At 47.0% G+C, this 19,213-nt stretch overlaps 7 protein-coding genes across 7 annotated transcripts; 2 read left to right on the top strand and 5 right to left on the bottom strand.

The window, feature by feature from the left end:
* Positions 1–827: 827 nt before the first annotated feature.
* Positions 828–1,464, bottom strand: HD556DRAFT_1426194 (uncharacterized protein). Its single transcript, XM_041304630.1, has one exon. The coding sequence runs from the start codon at positions 1,267–1,269 to the stop codon at positions 913–915; it is 357 nt and encodes a 118-aa protein (XP_041152242.1). The 5' UTR covers positions 1,270–1,464; the 3' UTR covers positions 828–912.
* An 87-nt stretch (positions 1,465–1,551) lies between these two features.
* HD556DRAFT_1314828 (uncharacterized protein) lies at positions 1,552–4,230 on the top strand (the record flags this gene model as incomplete). The annotated part of the gene is made up of 6 exons (XM_041301013.1): positions 1,552–1,771; positions 1,902–1,966; positions 2,180–3,406; positions 3,773–3,839; positions 4,114–4,144; positions 4,194–4,230. 6 exons carry the CDS (start codon positions 1,552–1,554, stop codon positions 4,228–4,230), a joined length of 1,647 nt encoding a protein of 548 aa, XP_041152243.1.
* Positions 4,231–4,647: 417 nt separating this feature from the next.
* HD556DRAFT_201260 (caspase domain-containing protein) lies at positions 4,648–7,087 on the bottom strand. The gene is made up of 19 exons (XM_041309890.1): positions 6,980–7,087; positions 6,908–6,922; positions 6,778–6,852; positions 6,333–6,717; positions 6,206–6,287; positions 5,999–6,145; positions 5,873–5,950; positions 5,776–5,810; positions 5,704–5,721; positions 5,622–5,654; positions 5,555–5,566; positions 5,478–5,502; positions 5,407–5,420; positions 5,281–5,355; positions 5,145–5,228; positions 5,071–5,089; positions 4,920–5,023; positions 4,794–4,865; positions 4,648–4,732 (listed from the first exon to the last, which is right to left on the bottom strand). The coding sequence occupies exons 1-18, from the start codon at positions 7,006–7,008 to the stop codon at positions 4,839–4,841; spliced, it is 1,257 nt and encodes a 418-aa protein (XP_041152244.1). The 5' UTR covers positions 7,009–7,087; the 3' UTR covers positions 4,648–4,732; positions 4,794–4,838.
* Positions 7,088–7,478: 391 nt separating this feature from the next.
* On the bottom strand, positions 7,479–9,349 carry HD556DRAFT_1462689 (caspase domain-containing protein; the record flags this gene model as incomplete). The annotated part of the gene is made up of 14 exons (XM_041308279.1): positions 7,479–7,601; positions 7,650–7,762; positions 7,819–7,837; positions 7,886–7,969; positions 8,022–8,099; positions 8,146–8,159; positions 8,208–8,232; positions 8,281–8,397; positions 8,452–8,469; positions 8,520–8,566; positions 8,614–8,676; positions 8,735–8,875; positions 8,926–9,007; positions 9,062–9,349. The coding sequence occupies 14 exons, from the start codon at positions 9,347–9,349 to the stop codon at positions 7,575–7,577; spliced, it is 1,116 nt and encodes a 371-aa protein (XP_041152245.1). The 3' UTR covers positions 7,479–7,574.
* A 701-nt stretch (positions 9,350–10,050) lies between these two features.
* HD556DRAFT_1250888 (glycosyltransferase family 69 protein) lies at positions 10,051–11,515 on the bottom strand (the record flags this gene model as incomplete). Its single annotated transcript, XM_041298971.1, has 5 exons — positions 10,051–10,210; positions 10,262–10,630; positions 10,685–10,738; positions 10,793–11,225; positions 11,281–11,515. 5 exons carry the CDS (start codon positions 11,513–11,515, stop codon positions 10,051–10,053), a joined length of 1,251 nt encoding a protein of 416 aa, XP_041152246.1.
* A 1,670-nt stretch (positions 11,516–13,185) lies between these two features.
* Positions 13,186–15,743, top strand: HD556DRAFT_1435363 (caspase domain-containing protein; the record flags this gene model as incomplete). Its single annotated transcript, XM_041305418.1, has 14 exons — positions 13,186–13,325; positions 13,462–13,545; positions 13,608–13,613; positions 13,688–14,318; positions 14,370–14,451; positions 14,503–14,649; positions 14,700–14,762; positions 14,816–14,862; positions 14,912–14,929; positions 14,981–15,013; positions 15,136–15,160; positions 15,255–15,355; positions 15,412–15,492; positions 15,627–15,743. 14 exons carry the CDS (start codon positions 13,186–13,188, stop codon positions 15,741–15,743), a joined length of 1,575 nt encoding a protein of 524 aa, XP_041152247.1.
* A 769-nt stretch (positions 15,744–16,512) lies between these two features.
* Positions 16,513–17,322, bottom strand: HD556DRAFT_1540341 (uncharacterized protein; the record flags this gene model as incomplete). Its single annotated transcript, XM_041309741.1, has 4 exons — positions 16,513–16,719; positions 16,777–16,789; positions 17,117–17,226; positions 17,296–17,322. The coding sequence occupies 4 exons, from the start codon at positions 17,320–17,322 to the stop codon at positions 16,513–16,515; spliced, it is 357 nt and encodes a 118-aa protein (XP_041152248.1).
* Positions 17,323–19,213: the final 1,891 nt, after the last annotated feature.

Raw genomic sequence — 19,213 nt, forward strand, 5'->3', positions numbered from 1 at the left:
AGCCTTGAGGACAGATAGAAGAGGCATGGTAAGCCTCATGCATAGATAATCGCCCGCATGGCATCAGATAAGATGCCCTTGTATAGACACACTCATACTTACCTACCGAACGTAGTATTGGTCTGTGCACACGGACGACAGTATATAGAGCAGACAGAATCATGTATATTCCCTACTTGATTCTACTAGGTTTTCATCAGAACTTCCTCTGTGTGATCATCTCAATCACTCAGTCTAAGCCGCACCTTAAGGAAAGCCGACGCTACCTTAAGTGGAACCCCCGAACCTCTCATTCGAGAGAAGATCCCCGTCTCTCCAGTAGCGAGCCCGCTATCAGATTAGGCAATCCGCCTAGGGAGAGCTCGAACTATCCTAGTCCGTAACAGTATCATCTTCCAGTAATATTTGGTGAGGCTTGAACGTAGTGCTGCCGTGGTCCGGTTCGGTCTGGTTCAGAGGGTCATAGAGGAGAACCAAGAACCGGACCATTGGTTCGGTTCTATGAAATGTCCGAACCCAGAACCGGACCACATAGAACGGTTCTCTATGGTCCAGTTCGGTTTTTTTGGGGTCCGAACCCGAACCGGACCCAAAAATTCAGTAGGGAGCGCAGGTAGAAGTTCGAGAGTTTTCTCCTGCATCTACGAAGGTGGGTAGAGACCCTATGGTAATATCTTTGAGTCGAGTCGTGTGCGCGTTAAATATGAATGATCTGTCAGGATAAGCAGCGGTCAATTTGCAAGATATCATTTCGAGTGTAACAAGCACAAGGCATTAACACAGAATACGAGTAATGAGGGAGACAGTAGGTGCTGATAAACTGCTCTGTGTGTGTGTGAACGTGTAGTGAGTACAAGGCGAGACCGGAGTAGATGATGTGCTCAATGGCAGGGTGCAAAGTTAGGAAGTTGGTCAAATATGACTTATCACAGCTTCAAAACGAGCTTTCCCGCTCGTAACCTTCATCTCAGTCCAACGGGTTTCGACGTTTGAAGTTAGGGTCCAGAACTGTTGCAAGAAAATACGGTCCAAAGCGCCACCCGCAAGCGTTTGCGCCATCGTGGAAGTGGTGAATGGTGGTGGCTGGGAGTGTGCAAAGACGCAGGTAACATGGCAGGCACTTGTTGTTGTGCCGCAGTCGATGGTCTCAATACCAAGCGACATCAAGAAGTAGGAGGGCATGAAAGATGGGGCGTGGCATGAGAACAGGTGGGAGAGAGTTAGCACGAGAGAATGGGCACAAGAGGACAGGTACGAGAGAGTAAGCATGAGAAAACGGGCGCAAGATAGCGAGCACAAGCAAACTTGGTCTTTGTCGGCGCGTTGATTTTAGGGGTGGAGGCGGTGGTTTCGCAGGAGTGGGACGATGGGCTTGCGGGAGGAGTTGCACAACGAGACGTGTGGTCTGATTCATCAGTTTGAACAGTGCATATCATGACTTACCTTGTCAATGGGCCTCTGCATTTGATGGAAACAAGTAAATCTTGAAGCTTAAGAATCCCTGAGGCCAAAGTGGATCATCAAAGGAAGGTGTCAAGGCGTGCTTCAACAATGTGGCAAGCTTCTTTCGGTTCGCGGTTCGGAACGGTTCGGGGCCGGTCCGAACCAAAGTCGAACCATCCGCCCAATGGCAGAACCGAGAACCGTACTATGGTCCGGTTCTGGCTGACACCTGGACCGTGGACCGAACCACAGGAGAACCGGACCAAAAGTCCAGTTCGAACCATGGTTCAGGACCGGACCACGGCAGCACTACTTGAACGAGCCGAAAGTATCAGTCTGATGTGATTTAAACGCAATGATGTGAAGTAAGAAGATGAACAACTCACAGGTCCCAAGTTAGACACTCTGTTGGTCTGGTAGTGTTGAAAGCTCACTGACATGATAGTGGTGATTCGAAGCTGATAAAGGTGATGGGAGTCAGAAGCTTAGAAAGACAAAAATAGAGTCGGGAAACGTACCTCCGGTGAGTCACTGCCACTGAACATGCCAAAGCCGCGGCTTAGGCCGCCGGCTCAGGCTTTTCGAAACTCAAGCCCAGGCCCAAGCCTTCCTCAGGCCGTGACTTAGGCCTGGGCTGGGCCCGGCTTATTTGGGCCCGGCTTGGGCCGGCCCAGGGCCTCAAGCCGAGCCGTGCACATCACTAAACACGCTCTTCTATCTACATCTGATGAATCAGAAAACAACAAGCCAGTATACGAGTTCTCCCTCATTTGAGGGTCTCATCTTGCACTACCTGGACCAACTGGAAAACCTCCTGCCTGTATTGGTTTTGGTCCAAATCCTTCCGTTCTCTGAGTTTCTTGTTGATTCAACCTCCCCGACTGCAAAGTTAGCAACTATGATTTGCGGATTGGAGCAGCTCACCCGAGCGATCAGAGAATTTTTGTCGACACGAAAGTCGTATCCTCATCAGCTTTTAGGGGTGATACGATGCCTCTGGGCCACTGGGAGCGCCAACCTGGGCTCACTGTTTACTACGGAGGAAATTTGGGCCAGGGCGTACTACTCTGAGCTGATTATCCCAGGCCTCAACACCAATAGCATACCCGAAAAACTCATTCGACACACGCTGGAAAGAGTGCTGCTATACCTCGCTGACGCGGAACGTATGTGCTTCACTAACCAAACACAATTAATCGGCGTTGGGAATATTTGCTTCTGTATTCGTCAGCTGCGCCAGACGATTTCACATCACTTATTATTCCAAACATTCCACCCCATTTCCACTTCCATACAGAAGGGAGGTCTGGTGCCCGAATTCGTCGATCATGAACCGGGTTTTACAAACATTGTACTACTTCAGGATGCGGTGAGAGTCCACACTCTGGATCAGGACAATCTGCAACCCGGCGGACCGAAAACATGGAGCATATTCCTCGGAGCCGTGTTCATTATTCTAGGATTCATTTCATCACATCACACCTGTTTCATCTTCAGCTTGCTTTCTGCCCCACCCAATACAACCGATGGTTTGATGCGACAGACCTCAGGCTGGTCTTCGGCACAACTTGTAGCATCCGCTGGCGTGATTGGATGCTTTTGTGATAGGGTGCGGGCGGGCGCAGTGACGATCGGCACAATACCCTATGCATTTGGCATCCTTTTGGTGCTAATATCCCCGCAATTTGCATCCTCACCGCTCGTCAGATACATTGACGCTATATCCACTGACCATCTGATGTTTCTTTCTGTGGTCCCCCTTTTGCTCTTCTCTTCCCATGAACAGAGCTTCTGGGCCGCAATCGAAAATACTGCGGTGCTCTATGTAGTTATTCGTCTGCTGGCCTTTGCGGTCGACAAGAGCAGTATGAAGAGGAAGCGTAGAGACCTGGTTCGAATTAGTCGGAAGTACAACAGAAGGAATGAAGAGCAAGGAGAGGTGTACAAATTGCAAAGGTATTTTGTAAGTAGCTCCGAAGGCTGATGAAGCTGGAATGCGCTCGAGGGGGAGTGTTGGGAGAAGCAAAGACGGAGACATCGGAATGAAAGGTACGAGCACATCCGTTCATAACATCGGCCGAGTGCCATAGGTCTCAAACTCATTCTTATTTTCTTTCCGACTTTCCCCGTGTCCCCATAGTTTAAAACAACGTCCTAGCCATGCGCACATCTCATTCTCTTCCCGAGACTGAGATGTAAGCCTTATATCGTTTTCTTCCGTTTTCGTACGAGCTAATATACCCTTAGAATATATTTGTTTGTCTAGGTGCCTATCTACGTACATGCAGAGTCTCTTCCCGATACTGAGATAACATATTTGTTTGTCTAGCTCTCTTCCTCCCGCGCTCGCGTGCCACTCAAACCGACAGGCTCTGCCTTGTGGTCAGATTATTTATGTAAGTATATCTATCTATCTTTCCCTTCACTATCTTGTCTGTCTGTCTGTCTGTCTTACTTCTGTGATTTTTTGTTCGTAAAATTCATCTGGATCGTCTACATTTATATTGCTCGAGCAGCACGAAAATTCGTTCAAAAATAACTGTACTGATTGACTGTATCACTGCGGACTGGATATTGCACCATCAATCATGATACCAAAGCGAAAGCAGAAAGATGACTCACTGACGTGACATCCCGCTCGGGCTACCGACTCAATTTTCACTCTGCCAGTCCTGACGTGCATCTATGCTAAGGCGAGCAGGTGAGTGATTGGATCCTGGTTGCACGCGACCTGCTCATACTCACCCCAGCAAAAACATCACAATACAAGAACTCGCAGCAATCTGATGTTCGTTCGCAATGGTAAAACTCTTTCGTACATGCACTAACAAACATAGATGTTGTCAAAGAGACAACAACAGCAAGGAGGGAGAGACGCATTTATGTGTGAGATGATATCTCAAATGATGCTTCTGAGGATAGGGAAACACTGTAGGACGACAACCAGCTTTTATATCCTGCACACACTGTGAGTCTGTGACTTATGGGGACGATTCTCGATTTGGCAGAGTTGTGAGTTCTGCCGCATGAATTGAACCGTTTCTCGGCGAATCTCTTCGCAGCGCTCCACTCTTTGCAATTCGGATATTAAAATTTCTCTATTTGCTGCTGGACTATTTTATTCTGTGACCTGGCATCTACTACATACACAACGCATGTAGCTTTCGTAACACCAGACAGCTCACTGATAACCAAACACTCGGTTCTTGTTCTTAATGATCAGGTATTCAATTAGTATCCACACATCTCAACAAACGAGTATAGAATCATAAATAGGCGTACACGTCTGCTATTTGAGACGCACAAGGTAAGCTGTTCCAGTAGTCTCCGGGACGATCCTTAATACTCACAGAACTTCCCTGTTGTATGTACAAATCGTAGAAGGAAAAACTAAATTAAAAGAGGCATTGTTGACTAGAATCCTGATGAAGTTTTCACAGCGTTAGTAAATGAGAGAAAGTATGGGATTGACATACAATTGGATACGAACTCGACAGCTGCGGCGTCTGCCTCTGAGTCCGACGTAAGATAACCTGCACAGACCCAAGTACCTGCAGATATGTCTGGGTTGGGTTGGTCGCTAATGCCAGTAAGTCGCATGACTGTTGTTGCTAGAATACTACTCACTAAGTGACGAGATGAAGGCCTGGTATTTACTATTTGGTCAGAATAATACGAGCGAATTGTTGATTACTACGCACAGAGGACATGGCTCCAAGAAACTCTCCACCCCTTATGATAACGCCGCCGCTACCTTGGAAGTCACTACAGCTTGCAAATAATACCTGATATCTGATCGTCAAACAGACTTCGAGTTGAGGAGCGTATTTCACTTACCACATGAGCTTGGGGGTACTTTGTAAGAGCTCGAGAGTTCGTAGCATGCTGTTTTCGGTGATCACTGGGTTGATACTGAGCAAATGATTAGACAGTCGCGAATGCATCAACCATCTTTGGACTGACGATGTATGGCAAATCTGTGCACGAGACAGATCAACAAAGAAACACAACATAGCAATATAACAGCTTCATACCGAGGACGGATCCAGAATAACATGACTAGTATTCATGATACAATCTGTTCAACTTGAAATTGACAACTAAAACTTACATCAAACAACGCCTGTTGATAAAAAAAATTGAAGTTGGTTGACACATAAAGCCGCCCACAAACTCACATTAAGGCAGCAGCCAGCGGGTAGGGGTTTGACCTGTGTAAAAGTTAGTATCAACCTCACAGTTCGCGTTCCCAGTACTTGCCATCACGTCGTATAAGTCCTGTTTGAGAATGAACATCGCATATAATCAAAGCAAACAAGTATACAAACGCACCTCGCTCACAATCTCACCAGCGCGTTCCCAGTCAACTGGATGGATAGCTTGTTTGCGGATCAGCACTCTTCAAAGCTGGAACTATCGTGACTGTTACCCTTCTCAAATCCATCTACACGGTGACCATCCACACGGCGATCATCCAAGTCGACGATTCGTCCTCCATGTCCAGAGTCTGGATACATCATCAATCGCTTGTTCAAATGACAGATACGTGACTCACAGTGAAAGAATAAGCAATCTCCAGGCTGGGCGTCTTTCACTAACCATCGCAACGCGCTAAGGATGTTCCGTCTCGTCGGCATGTACTTCAGATTGTATGGCTCATCTGTGAGCACCATGATGTCCTCTTTCGCGTAATTCCAGAAGGCTGTTACATGGTTGTGTCGCTCAATACTGAGTGAATAAGATAAAATGAAAATGGACGGACATTTTAGAAACTCCGCAATGTTCCAAGCATCATTCACACAGCCACGAAGCTCTCTATCCTGGCTTTTGTAGTTTATGCCGATCTACCCGAAGATAAGCCATGCAAGGACAAACTTGAAAGGACTCACGCATAATGCCTTCTTCTTCCTCGCACGTGGAGGCAACACTTTGATTGTCTGTGGAATATCTATTTCAAGTTGATCACACAGGTCACAGTTGCACCTTGCGACGACAGGTCGTCGCGCAGCACTATACGGTGAGTGTATATGGTGTCTCGATAGCTCTGTACTCTCTCCTGTCTGTTGCTGAAGAGATTGAGTCGATTGCGTCCGTGAGCGGTGAAGCCGCGAGATCACAGGACCATGTTGTACTGGCCGAGCATCTGGCGTAGTCCTCCCGTTGTACTTGGAACCATAGGGAGGTACAGATGGAGGAAGGGCTGCATCTGTACTGGAGGACGTCGGGGAATGATATTGGCGTACTAGCGCTCGACGCGTTTTGATAGCCGCTGGTCTGGTAAACGATGTGAACTTAACACGACTTGATCACGTGAAGTTGAATGAGCTTACTTACTTCGGAGATGGCGATCGCCTCACAGGAACGACTGCAGGGATGGACGAAGTGTATGAACTCCTTGATCTGTCTAGCCTTTCGAAACGAGTCAATACTAGGCAGGCACATCATGCATTAACGGTCACATTACCCCTTGTTTCGGCGACTGTTAAGGTCATGGGACTACGTTAGCGAGGACATAACGATCAGGAGGTAAACATACGAAATCAGCTTGGCAGGAGGGACAGACATACGCGCTTATCGATGAGGGCAGTTTATGACTACTATCTACGCTTCAGAGTGCGTGGGCAAGTAGCTAGTGAAACCCTTGAGAATCTACCCATGCGTTTTATTAGGGTAAGGATTATCAAGCTCCCGCCCTCATAGCGCTAGATGATTCTGTCAAATTGACTACAACACACTATCACTAGGTGATATATACCAGTCTCGGCAAGCTTCGTTTGACAGGTACATCGCAAAAAAGACGGATAGGAGGAAGGCGAAGCGCTGACTTTGCAAAACGGTACGGAGATTATATGGGGCTTGCGATGCAATAATCACTCTCGCGACCGAAGAGGCGCGATAAGATACAGAAGTAGCGTTACTTGTGCCAATCTGGCCAATCATCACTGTGTAAATATTAGATGAAGGACATGTGAACCGCGTCCAGGCTTCGGGGAGACCAACCCCGGGTTCTTTGTTGATCGATGGGCATTGTCCTCAGCAATTTCGTACTTACGAGCGGCTCATAACGGAACGGTGTCAACAAGATCAAATACGCACGATCATGTTAACATATAAGGAGTGATTACAACCGTTCAGATATAGAAAGGCAACGTTATATCCTGTGCAATATCAGTGGCTATAGTCTGGATAAGAATACGTCGACAAACGAGAGGATTCGAGCAGGAAAACTGAGGATGTTGTCTGGCGTCCGGTAGGATTTCACGGACGAATGCGCGTATTTGTTCGAATCTGTTTTGGAAAGTGAGAGCCTGCGTGCAAGCTGAACAAAGTTCAAATATTAGCCAGTTGGGCTAGCAATGGAAGTTTGACACGGACAGAAAACATGTACGAAAGCCTTCAAGGGAAAATTAGAAGGACCTGATGTTTTGGTAGTTTTACGCACAAAGGTCATGAGTCCACCAATAGGTCGACCAGGCATTGTGATGCTTTCACTCTCTTCGAAATCCTCACAACCCGAGAAACAAACCTGTCCGATGTTGGCTGAGAAGCATGATCAACTCGCAGAAACCGATGCTCACAACTTGTGCCTGGGAGTGCTTCCTAATGCGAGCACCTGGCGTAACGCCATCGACGAACGTGCATTGTCTAGAGTCATACTATGGAGACGATCAGAAAAAATCACAAGGAAACTGCTTCTCTCACAAGATAAGGCAAATCTAATATTATTCAGAATTCGGCAGCGATGAAGTTGATTTAGAGCTCACCGAGCACCGTGCCGGAATGGCACGACTGGAGTCATTCAGTACTTGGAGTTACGGTATCAAGGAACCTGCTTACGTCGAAAAGCGCCTGTAAAGCTGAGTTATTTAGTGATTTCGCGTCATCGATCACTCTCCGTACCGTCAACCGTGAGCCAGCTGCCAGTGGCTTTACCTGCGTGCGTTCTATCAGCGACTTATTTGAAATACCATGTGAAATATGAGGTGTTCTTTGCGTCATGATACTGACCATGATTTCATGTATTTCCTAAAGAGCTAATCAGCGTTATCCTTTGATTAAGAGGGTAAACATCTGACATCGTCGTTAATCACGCCCGACTGTTGATAGTCGACTGGACATATGACTTTGCGAACGTCAACAGTGATTTTTCTAATCAGGCTTGGATCCTACATTCGTCATAACCATCAACTTCGTCGCCATCTAGGTCGCGGACTTGGCCTCCATGCCCCGAAACTGTGTAAGCAACCGCGTGATTCAGAAGACCAACAACGCCATCAAAGACAGTACGTACAATAAAAGAACATGGAATCACCGGTCCTTGAATAAGATGCCAGGCGGTGCATTTCAAGTAAGATATTTTGCCTAGTTGGTGGGGGGCGATAACCGTCATCAATTAATTGTACAATATCTCTGGGATCGTATCCCCATTGATCTGAAAGGGAGTCGTAGAGTCATCGTTGAATTACAAACAGCTGCACGTACTAATAAGGCATGGTAAGATATTATGGATGTCGTTGTTGCACCCTCTTAGTTCACAGCGTTGACCTTTGTAATTAATTCCAATCTTATACAGTTTCAGAGATATCGTTGATTTGCAAATCTACTATGTATCACTCACCAATAGTGCCCGCTTTCTTCCGGGCGATGGTGGACTAGGTTGTGTGTACATCGGAATATAAAAAGAAGCTTCCGACATGTGTTGGTTCAAATACGGTGCTCCAGAAGACCGAGGACACCTCGAGAGCTGGCCCTCCAATGTGTTTTCTTCTTGTTGGATCCTCGACGGCTCCCATGAAACAGACATCCATCGACGTTTGCATGTGATTATGTGGTCGCGGTGATCCTGACGAAGGTCACGCACAGCAGGGAAAGAATGAAGAACGGTTTCGACGATCTTGGGTAACATGGCGGAATTGGAACGAATCAAAAGAGTAACTGGACGACGCAGGATCAGTGATGGCTTCATTGCGAGCTTTATAACTTGATGCAAGCGCTCTATTTTGCTCTCACGTCAAGATCGATAGATACGGAGCGTCGCACTCGTACGAGTTGGCTAACGGCGATGTGGGCGAAGAGCTTGTCGTTGCAAACAATACAAAGTACAAGGTGCGCGACTAGAACGATTGCTGCCATCATATTTGCGCGAGGGTCAGTGGTCCCCATAGTTAGGGTCCAGGGACTTGAAACGGACGCTTGTTGAATACTAAAGCCTTTGACAATGGTGGCATAACAACGGTGATCCTGTGAACCGTCATGTAGTTATTAGTTAACTTGGGAATATCATCACAAAAGATGCGGTACGTACTTACAACGCTGATGATCACTGTGTAGAGCTGCAAGATTTACATACCCAACGTTGTTAGTGACCGTGATCCGTTTTGATTAGACCTTCAAGCAACTGTGTAGACCGGTCGACGGTCGTCGAGTATAATATTCGTGTGTATTACATAATGCGTGAATTTAAAGGGCAAACAATAATAAATAATCGTAGTACCTGCCTGGCTGATCTATGCACGAGGAAATACTTTGGTATTATAGAAGTCGGCAATCCCATATCGTCCCATGACTTGTTGCCCTAAAATCTCAAAATCCCATGTCCGAGTCCACCTACCACCATGGATGACAGTCTCCACCGTCCCACCAAGAAACCTTCTCTGCATCGCCCACGACAAGCACAGATCTTGCCATCCATGCACCATCATACACCTTTTCGATCCACCACTGGAGCACGGGGTGGCGCATAAGCCACTTGAAGTAGAAATAAAACCTGACATGATACTAATCAGCCAATATGCTGATAATATAGCATGCGACAAACCTCCAGTCGTAAGCGTTGATCACTCTTGGGTTGAGATATATGTTCTGTAGATTGAACTGTCGTCTCATATCATATGGGAGTAGGAAACTTTCTGACGAAAAACATTCCTCTGGCGCAGATGCACGGAATCGTATTGGGGGTGTCAGAGCAGGACTCGGACCCTGCATCGAGGTATTGTGTGCTGCTGGGTGGGTTGCCGGCAATTCGTATGGCAGAGGATCATTGGAAAGCGTGCGGTTAGAGCGTAAGGCTATCGGAAGAAGAGGATCTGCATTGAAGACCACGATGCCGTTCCAGCAGGTGAATACGGGTACAGGAGACTCGGTATGCATTGCTTTATAATCAGCTTCGTCGAAGAAATATGGCCAGCTAGATGTCAAACAAACTGAATTAGACGTAATGAAGACAGAATTCGCGACTCACATTGCACTAGCTAGTTTTGCCTGTCGATCTCGAAGAACCCACATATCATATGCACTTTTTACCACGATTAGAATTACGGATGTGCCGTAGCAGTCAGATGTTACTTACCCAAAATGTCCCATGTCTAGGCCACATGCCATGTCGTAATCCCCGCTGTTCGTTTCCAACAACTCGACGAAGCTCTCGGGCTCGATAAATATGTCATTCGAGAACACAACCCTATCATACCCTCCTACTATCAGGGGCTCGATTACTCGATTACGTGTAGCGGCTAGAAATTCAATGCGGTTGTTTCCGCGCATATCGTCGGGCTTTGGTACTGCTTTATCTCTCGTGAGTATGCGCCGTGACACACCCAAAAGGGCCAGGTCCGCATCTAGTGCGTCAAGGAGCTGCGGAGATTCATCGGTACTGTGACTCTCAACGATAGAGACGAAGACGTTATCTGGACCAAGATAGTGAATGACTTTGATAAGGGTATCGTGCCAGTATGGGATGATATATTCGTTATTGTAGAACATCGCAGCAATGAATATTTTCTCTGAAGCGGGATAACTTGAAGGTGCGTTCGATTTTATGAGTTTGGAGGAGCTCACCTTGCTTTCCGTAGCCTTGTTTTCGAGGGTGTGCAACAGCCTCCTTAATAGAATCCCTGTACCGTACATCGCCAGGCTGCTCGTAATGGACTCCGACCCATGTGCTCACACAAAGCAGGACGAGATATGCGAACAGCTTTATCTTCCACAGTTTGGGATGGGGCGCCAGACGCGGAGTAGGAGACGTTGGTCTAGAGGATGAGCGCACACTAGCACCTTCTTCCGAGTTTTCCATGAGCGCAATTTCTTCCTCGGCGTTAAAAAGTTCACGTCTGCCGATAGAGCTATCTCGATAGAACATAATATACCCTTCGTCGGAAGGGTCCCCAGTTCCAAAAGCCTTACTCCATCGAGCGATTAACAGGGGAAGTAGGAACCGATACGCCAAGAGACGGAGTATTTGGAGAAAGGCAAAAGTGGGTACGACGAGGAGGAGGAGGAGGACGAATCTCCAACTTGAAGGAAAAGCAGGTTGCCATGTATAGTTTTCTGCAAAAAACTTGTCGGAAAACCGTTGCTCAGTTATGGTGTAAAGGGTTATAAGAATGCAGAGTGAGACAAGACCAGGAATGCGAATAACGGCGAGAAGGATGCGACAGATAGCATGGAGAACAGCCTTCGGCGTTATGGACATGCGTAAAAACAGAATTTTGTGGGGGAAATGAAGCCGGCGCTCAGTAAACCGAGGCGAATGGAGACGAAGTCGGAAGGGAAGAGGAAATTGGCTAAATGGTGGTTCATCATACAATCAGCTAGAAGGTTAATGTATGCCGCCGAACCAACCGAAAGAAGGCAAACCTATTCGTTAAATTTATCAGCCGCAGCACCGCGGCAGCAGATTGTCGTGTGCTACATTGGGTCAATTTAAGAGTTTTTTCTGTGGGCTAGGGATACTGCACACACGTCGTATATACAGCCAACGATGGTCGTCGTGTAGGTCTTGCAGTACTTGTCGATATCATGATCATGTCGGTAACTCGAAGGCCCAAAAATAGAACAAAGGCTAGCTAAGCCCGCATCGCATAATAGAAGCTGTTGGTATAGCATACTACGAGATCACAAGTCGATGGCTACTATCATGCATTTACTGCAGTGTCATTCATGGCCGGCTGGTGACTCCTTCATTCTCACATGCCGATCACAGAGACTCAACAACATTGCGCAGATGCTAGACAAAAGAGTACAAATTGTCGACGCGAACAACAGCAGGAATATCCAGCCCGCACTATTCGTATTGAGATGGAGCAGAGGCAAATATTATGGTAACCGGTCACGGCAAGGTCACGGAAAGAAGAAAGACGCTGGGAAACCATCATTTAGGGCCGGAGTGCATTTTCCAATCCTGCAGTCATCCGCAGTCTGACCGATCTGCAGGCAGCTATAAGATATCGTGACAACACTTGAGCTTGCGTACTCTGGAGCACACTCAGTTAGCTTTCTGAGGATCCTGCGTAGCACTGCGCGTTAGTTTGATAATTTCATCTCATTGACACGTGACTCATCATCTTATAGATCGCCGTTGAACGTTGAACGACAATGCCCTTCAACTTGACAAGGACATTAGTACTTGCATTACTCGGCAGTGCCAGCGCTGAGTCGAATTCGGTGACTGGTAGTGCTTTCTGAGTGAGTCCCGTCCGAGTCAGCGCGCGGGCCTCACAGCCCCTGAGCTCGCCTCTGAGCCACTTCCAAAACTAGATGTCCTTGGCGGGTTTAGGCAGCTGGCCTAGTCCGGTCAAATAAAGGCACTATTCTTGCTGAGATGCTCTTTTGTCCGAGTTGGCCCTTTCCCTGTCAAACCTCCCTCTCCAGGTCTTCTTGGGTTTCCTCCTCACTGTAAGTCCCTCAAGCATTCATTAGACTATATAAGCTTTGTGCTGCAATGTGCTCACCGTGATCTCTGCCATGCCAGGCTGTCCTGCATTCCTCTTCTTCCCGCGCTTCAAGTCGTATACCCAAGTCAACACAATGATGTGGGATCTGCGCGGCAACGACGCCGCCCAAGATCGGCGACGTTCTCCAAATCCCAGATTTCCAATGCCATCGTGAGTTATCATACGCTTGTTCTCCATCGATCTCAATAGACAAGGGTGATCCTATAGCCCTGGAATTCCGCCAGTGACGTACGCAACGATCTGCATGATACAGCAAGTCGTCATTGATAAAGAATGATTATCACAGAGAACTTCATCGATCCCATGATCCGTTCCCAAAGCCATTCGTACCGCTCGGTCTGCCCGACGTTCCACGATCAGCGTCACCAAAGTATTTTTTTCAGCTTTTCTGCAATGAACGTGTTGACAAGTTCACATTATATTTCCCCACAGTCCCCGGTAAGCTTCAAATCAAATTTCATGTTCATATGGTACTTATTCAAATTACCGCTTTATCACTTCATTGTTCACAGCATGTATTCACGTGAGAATCTCCCTTCGCTTATTCATGAGGGCTTTCCTTCTCGCGGGCGCCCACCTCCCCCACCAATCCCGCATGCAACGCGACCGCCCCAGTCTCCCTATATGTCTCTACATCCACCTCACCCATTAATGTCTCGTCGTTTGACACCTCCTCCACCCATGCCCGTTCCGCAATTTGTTTCAAAGTTATCAAATGTCCAACCGTCATCCAGAAATAATTACACTGATACTCGCACTCGCACTCACACTCACACCCAAGGTCAATCTCACAGACACGGACATCACCAACATTCTCATCCGACTTCTACCGCAACTCAGACTATTCGTCGCACCACCTCGCAGCAGCTCCGTTTCGCACCACCCACACAGCCTTCATCCGCAAGCAGTACGCGAAATTTGCACCGCTCACGTTCTTCACAACATCTACGTCCGCCAACGCCACACTCAGGTCCTTCAGGTCACGGTCACCGATCGCGCGTAAACTCGGCAAGTAGTGCACATAAGCCTATAATTCAACCTCAGCAGCAGGTGCAGTCACATGTTCACCAACAGGTCGTGCATCATAACGGTCATGTTCATTTTCAATATTCGAAATGCACCGGGCGGAAGAAAGCACTCTGCGTGAGTGAAGATATAGTACTAATCGAAAATTCGAGTTGAGTCCTTTTTTAGATCGGAATCAACTACAAAGGTCAACGACGCGAGCTTCGGGGCTGTGTCAACGATGCACACAATGTAAAGCGGTTTTTAACATGTACGTTCGTTCGTCGACCGTTGCGATGTCGATGCTCATACCTTGCCCTAGCCAATTGGGGCTACAAAGATGGCGATATTGTAATGTTGGTCGATGACACCGATAATTTGAGGCAAATGCCCACAAGGAAAAACATTCTCGATGCGATGCGTTGGCTTGTGAATGACGCTCATCCTCATGATGCGTTATTTTTCCACTGTAGGTTATCTTTTCGAACCTTCGAATATAATATCTTCATTGTTGTCTAGACTCGGGTCACGGAGGACAGGTTCCGGATAAGGATGGGGACGAAGTTGATGGACTTGATGAAGGTAAAGGGACATTCCCTTTTCTTTAGAACATCATTAGATTTCATCATGCACAGTTATATACCCTGTCGACTACAAGAAAGCCGGAATGATTGTTGATGACGTGAGGACTTTATATTTTCAACCTGTTTATGCTTATAACTCCAATGCAGGAAATGCACCGCATCATGGTACACTTGTCGCACGATAGGAGAAACGCACTGATCTGATAGATTCCACAGGTCAAATCGTTGCCAACAGGCTGCCGTCTGACTGTAAGTGATAACTAAGCCTTGCTGTTCGGAACTAATAGAACCCCATCCATCCAGGCTGTCTTTGACGTGAGATCGTTTCATAATGTACCGGCCCATCTGACAAATCTCATTGATTCCCCTAGTCTTGTCACTCCGGAACGGCACTGGGTAAGTACGTTGTTTCGTAATGATAAGAGCTGACTGAAAGTCCATGACTGTCAGATTTGCCATACATCGTGAGCACGATACCTGATTCAGTCAGTATTCGGACTGATCATCTTGCAGTATCATTCGAATGGGCGCCTCAAGGGGAACCACATCGCTCGCCAGGCTCAAGCACAGAAGGCCACAAATGCTGACGTGGTAAGTGACGTCCTGCCGTTATGTGCTGTGTGCTTCTGCCGCTTGTTCCTATCTAGATATCATTTGCTGGTTGTCGTGATGATCAAACCAGTGCTGACACAACGCAGGGTGGCATGGCTGTTGGGGCTATGAGCTACGTGAGCGACATTTCACTGAAATCTCTACACCTCTTTGTAGCTGACAGACACGGATAGGCATTCGTTACATCTTTAAGTTGGTCAGGAGTTCTATGTCTTGTTGCCTGAGACTGACTTGGCGCACAGCAAAGCAGCCAGTACAAAGTTACCAAGAACTGCTCAAGTCTGTTAGGGCCATTTTGAAGCATCATTATCAACAGAAGCCGCAACTGTCGAGCTCGCACTACATCGTAAGCACTTGTCGTTTGTAGTGTGGTGGATTCAGATTAACACTGCCTTTTCAGGATACTAATCTACGCTTCATACTGTAGTGTGAGCGGTTTTGAGCATTATTCTCATGCTGCGGTGTTCGTTATCATATTAACTAACTTAGTGTTCTATGTGTCAGACAATCTATGTATCAGTCTTGGTCTTTAGTTGACGAGACATGTATGTCTAGTTCCAAGCGGTGAAAATGCACCGATGGATATGAAATCTACCAAGGGGGATTTTGAATAATAATTCTATGGGTGGCAGAGGTTTAGGCGGTATTAAGCAGAACCTACGCACGACGCCGGTGGTTACATGAAAAGACGAAGAGAATGTAGAGTACCAGGTCTGATCGAAGCCGGCGTCATCCAAGGTAGACTCATGACTGGCCCGTCTAAGGAATGTGAGGGTATCAGCGAACTGAATAGTGCACTCCGCAAGCTTCAGAGCCATGGTGTGAAGAAGGAGGATGAAAAAGCATGCAGTCGTTTGTAGCCACCCTTCCTGAGGAAGAGTTCACATAGGTCGATGACACCTTTCTCTGTGAGCACGTCTTTGCGGACGTGGATGTACATGACGTGCGCGAGGATGAGCGTGTTGTTGTGCTCGCCTGTGACTGGTGGGCGATGTCTATTGATCTGTAGAGCTATTGGGAGGTGGCGTTGTTAGCGAGCGAGCAGGCTTGGCGTGAAATGAGATTACCTCGCATTCCATGCTAAAAGCGCTTTCCTTGACGCGCGAGGCTCTTATTTGCACCTGAACGCGTCGTTGTTAGCGCATATATCGTGTTATGAAGGTGCACTCGTCGAAGTTGCGAGGAGCATCTATAGCAGTTGCATTTGCGTTCTTGACAAATGCCTTGCTGATGATGTTCACGGTGAATCCTTGCCCATTCTTCAAGTTTGTGGCCGTGTCTTTCAGGCGGCCCGGAGCGCTGTCGTTGACTGCGAATGGGATGACAGGAGGGTAGTTCGTGACCTATTGGAAGTGGTTATTGAACAATCGAAGACACGTGTCATTTGTAGTATTACTCACTGTGTTAAACCAACTGGTAGATGCAATCCAGGTAAGTGTGCGAAGTGTGTTGGATACCGGAGGTGTGTCTTACCTGAACGGTGCCAGCCTGCCAGGTTCTCGTAGAATCTCTATGCCATCCTCGCTGATCGTCACTGGTATACGAGGGCCCTTCAATCGTCTTCAACAGGACACCTATCTTCAAAACTGCGACAGGGTGTATGCCTTCTCCGTGATCTTCAAATGTTCAGACGGCGGACGTGGAGCTTGAGATAAGGAGCCCTGCCCGCAATCGGATCGTCGGATATCTCACAATTGTTCCGTTGTCAATGCATGTATAAAAGCTGTCCTCTACTAATACTAGTATTTCCCCTCATTTTCCTCCGCTTCAAGTTCATGTGCTTCACTCGCTTTGCATTTAACTTTATGGTGCGTCACGCTTTGCTTGCGGTGCTCGACGACTCGAGACAACTACAAACTACAAACTTGATACGATTTAACCGATCTCGAGCATGCGAATCGTTTACTACCTGGACTTACTCTGGCACGAAGTTGGTTGGCCTGCATTACATGTTTCGAAAGGTTCCATGACTCGATCTCCGCTGCTGTATCTTAATACTGTCATTCGAACCACGCACTTGGTACGATCTACTAAACCTATTTCGAGCATGTGATCTCAACTCAGACTGCTTGTATGATTTTCAGTCATCTATGAATGCACTGAAGATTGGATGAAGTAGCGTTGTCACGCACTCAGTGTTGTGTCGTGCAATTTATTAAAAGTGGCATCTGGAGTGTCATATAAGATAGCTTTATGAAAACAAAACAAACTGGTATTGTACGACGAATTATGAGCGAATCAAATTGTAAAAAGTAGAACCTAAGAGACATGTCTAGAGACGAAACAATGCAAGTGAGAGACAGCGTGGAAAGTAAATGTGAACTGTACCTCAGCCCCAGTGAAAACTGACTATGACGGGAGAGGTCTATATGTGCTGAGACGTGAATTACCGTATTAGTACTGTGCCAGGGTGTGCTCATTTCTTATATTTTCGTCATTTATTAGCTTTGCAAAGTTCGCATTGCATAACATCTTCGTATCAAGCTATGTAATAGCACAAATTCCGTATTGCAAAGCGCAAACTGCACATCGCAAACACAAACTTTGCATCAATGTCATTGCAACTTGTGCAAGCTACGAAGGTCGTGCGGCACCCCAAAGCAACATAAATTGTTGGGGCCAAATTTCTGTTGTCCCACCCTTCTTTCTCCCCACCCTTCTTCCTCCCCACCACATTCCCACCTCCGAGTTAAAGGTCTCGCTATTCTCCTCCACTGGCTCTGCCCTGTGAGTGTCTCACATGTCGCTTATCCGACGGTATGATTGCGCTGACCACACGAGTTTAGAACAGCGGGATGATATAAAACTGAGGCCACTCTATTGTTGCGTGACCTTTTTTGTTTGTTGACGTTGTTTTAACCGTTCGCTTGCAACAGGTTACCAACGATTCTTGGATGTTCTGGACCTCGGGGGGCAAGCAGTTTGCGACAGCCAACTCTACTAGTGAATCTCCCGTAAGGTAAGTCTCATCTACTAGGTCGCTTCTGATACATGGACTAAATCTGTCTCCGAAGGATGTCTCTATTAGATTCAGCACGATCCGACATACACATTTCCTACAATGTTTTCGAGTGCTTTCGAGCCGTTGTCCGCGCGTGTCATGTTTTCAAGCCGCTATGTGTTTTTGAGCTTTTTTGTACCACTTTTGTACCACCATTGCTACAGTGCCTAATATTATTCGAGCATATTTGCGCACATTTTCAACCATCTGGCAAGGGGAACGAGTATATGCGTTCAAATGCGCAAATATGTTTTACGTTAAAAAAGCACCTATGTGCATGAGGAAACCCGCCCCCGCATATATTGAAATGTGCGGATTCGCTCACTACGTGTCTTATCATGTTCTCATATGTTTTTCTATCAAGCTGCTGACAAAATCACTTATCGTCACACCACGACTCCTCCCGTCATAGTCAGTTTTCACTGGGCCTCAGCGTTGTGGAAAGAATCGCTTAGGTGCAAACAGTGTGATACAATGAGATTATGAAGTACACTACAGAGTCCGTGATGACGAATGAAAGAAAGGAATACCGGTCAATGTTGTACATCCAACACAAATGGATCAAATTGACGACCCTTCACCAGTAGAAAGAGAAAGCCGAGGGCGCTTCCTAACCGGCTCCCGACCATCTTGCTCAGGAAACAGATACTTCAGCATTTCCAAGTCATGCTTCGCCACAATCTTCTTCCCATCACACGCGCCTTCAGGACGTCGAATATCCGTCCGATTAACATGCATAGGATAATGGGCCTTCTCGATCGGTCCAGCCCAATCGAAATCGAACAGCATGAATTGATTGTCGTCTCCCACAACGAAATTGGTATCCCGAAGGTCGC

Source organism: Suillus plorans (assembly GCF_016647745.1).
Source record: "Suillus plorans strain S12 chromosome Unknown HD556scaffold_130, whole genome shotgun sequence".
In the NCBI taxonomy this organism is placed as follows: Eukaryota; Fungi; Basidiomycota; class Agaricomycetes; order Boletales; family Suillaceae; genus Suillus; species Suillus plorans.

What these genes read in the sequence shown, in the direction of transcription:
- HD556DRAFT_1426194 (XM_041304630.1), bottom strand. Translation starts at nt 1,269, where the DNA reads ATGCTTACTCTCTCGTACCTGTCCTCTTGTGCCCATTCTCTCGTGCTA.
- HD556DRAFT_201260 (XM_041309890.1), bottom strand. Translation starts at nt 7,008, where the DNA reads ATGTCTGTCCCTCCTGCCAAGCTGATTTC. An exon ending in AGGCGATCGCCATCTCCGAA is followed by an intron (nt 6,718 to 6,777) that starts GTAAGTAAGCTC and finishes ATCGTTTACCAG; the next exon opens with ACCAGCGGCTATCAAAACGC. An exon ending in AGATTGCTTATTCTTTCACT is followed by an intron (nt 5,951 to 5,998) that starts GTGAGTCACGTA and finishes TGATGTATCCAG; the next exon opens with ACTCTGGACATGGAGGACGA.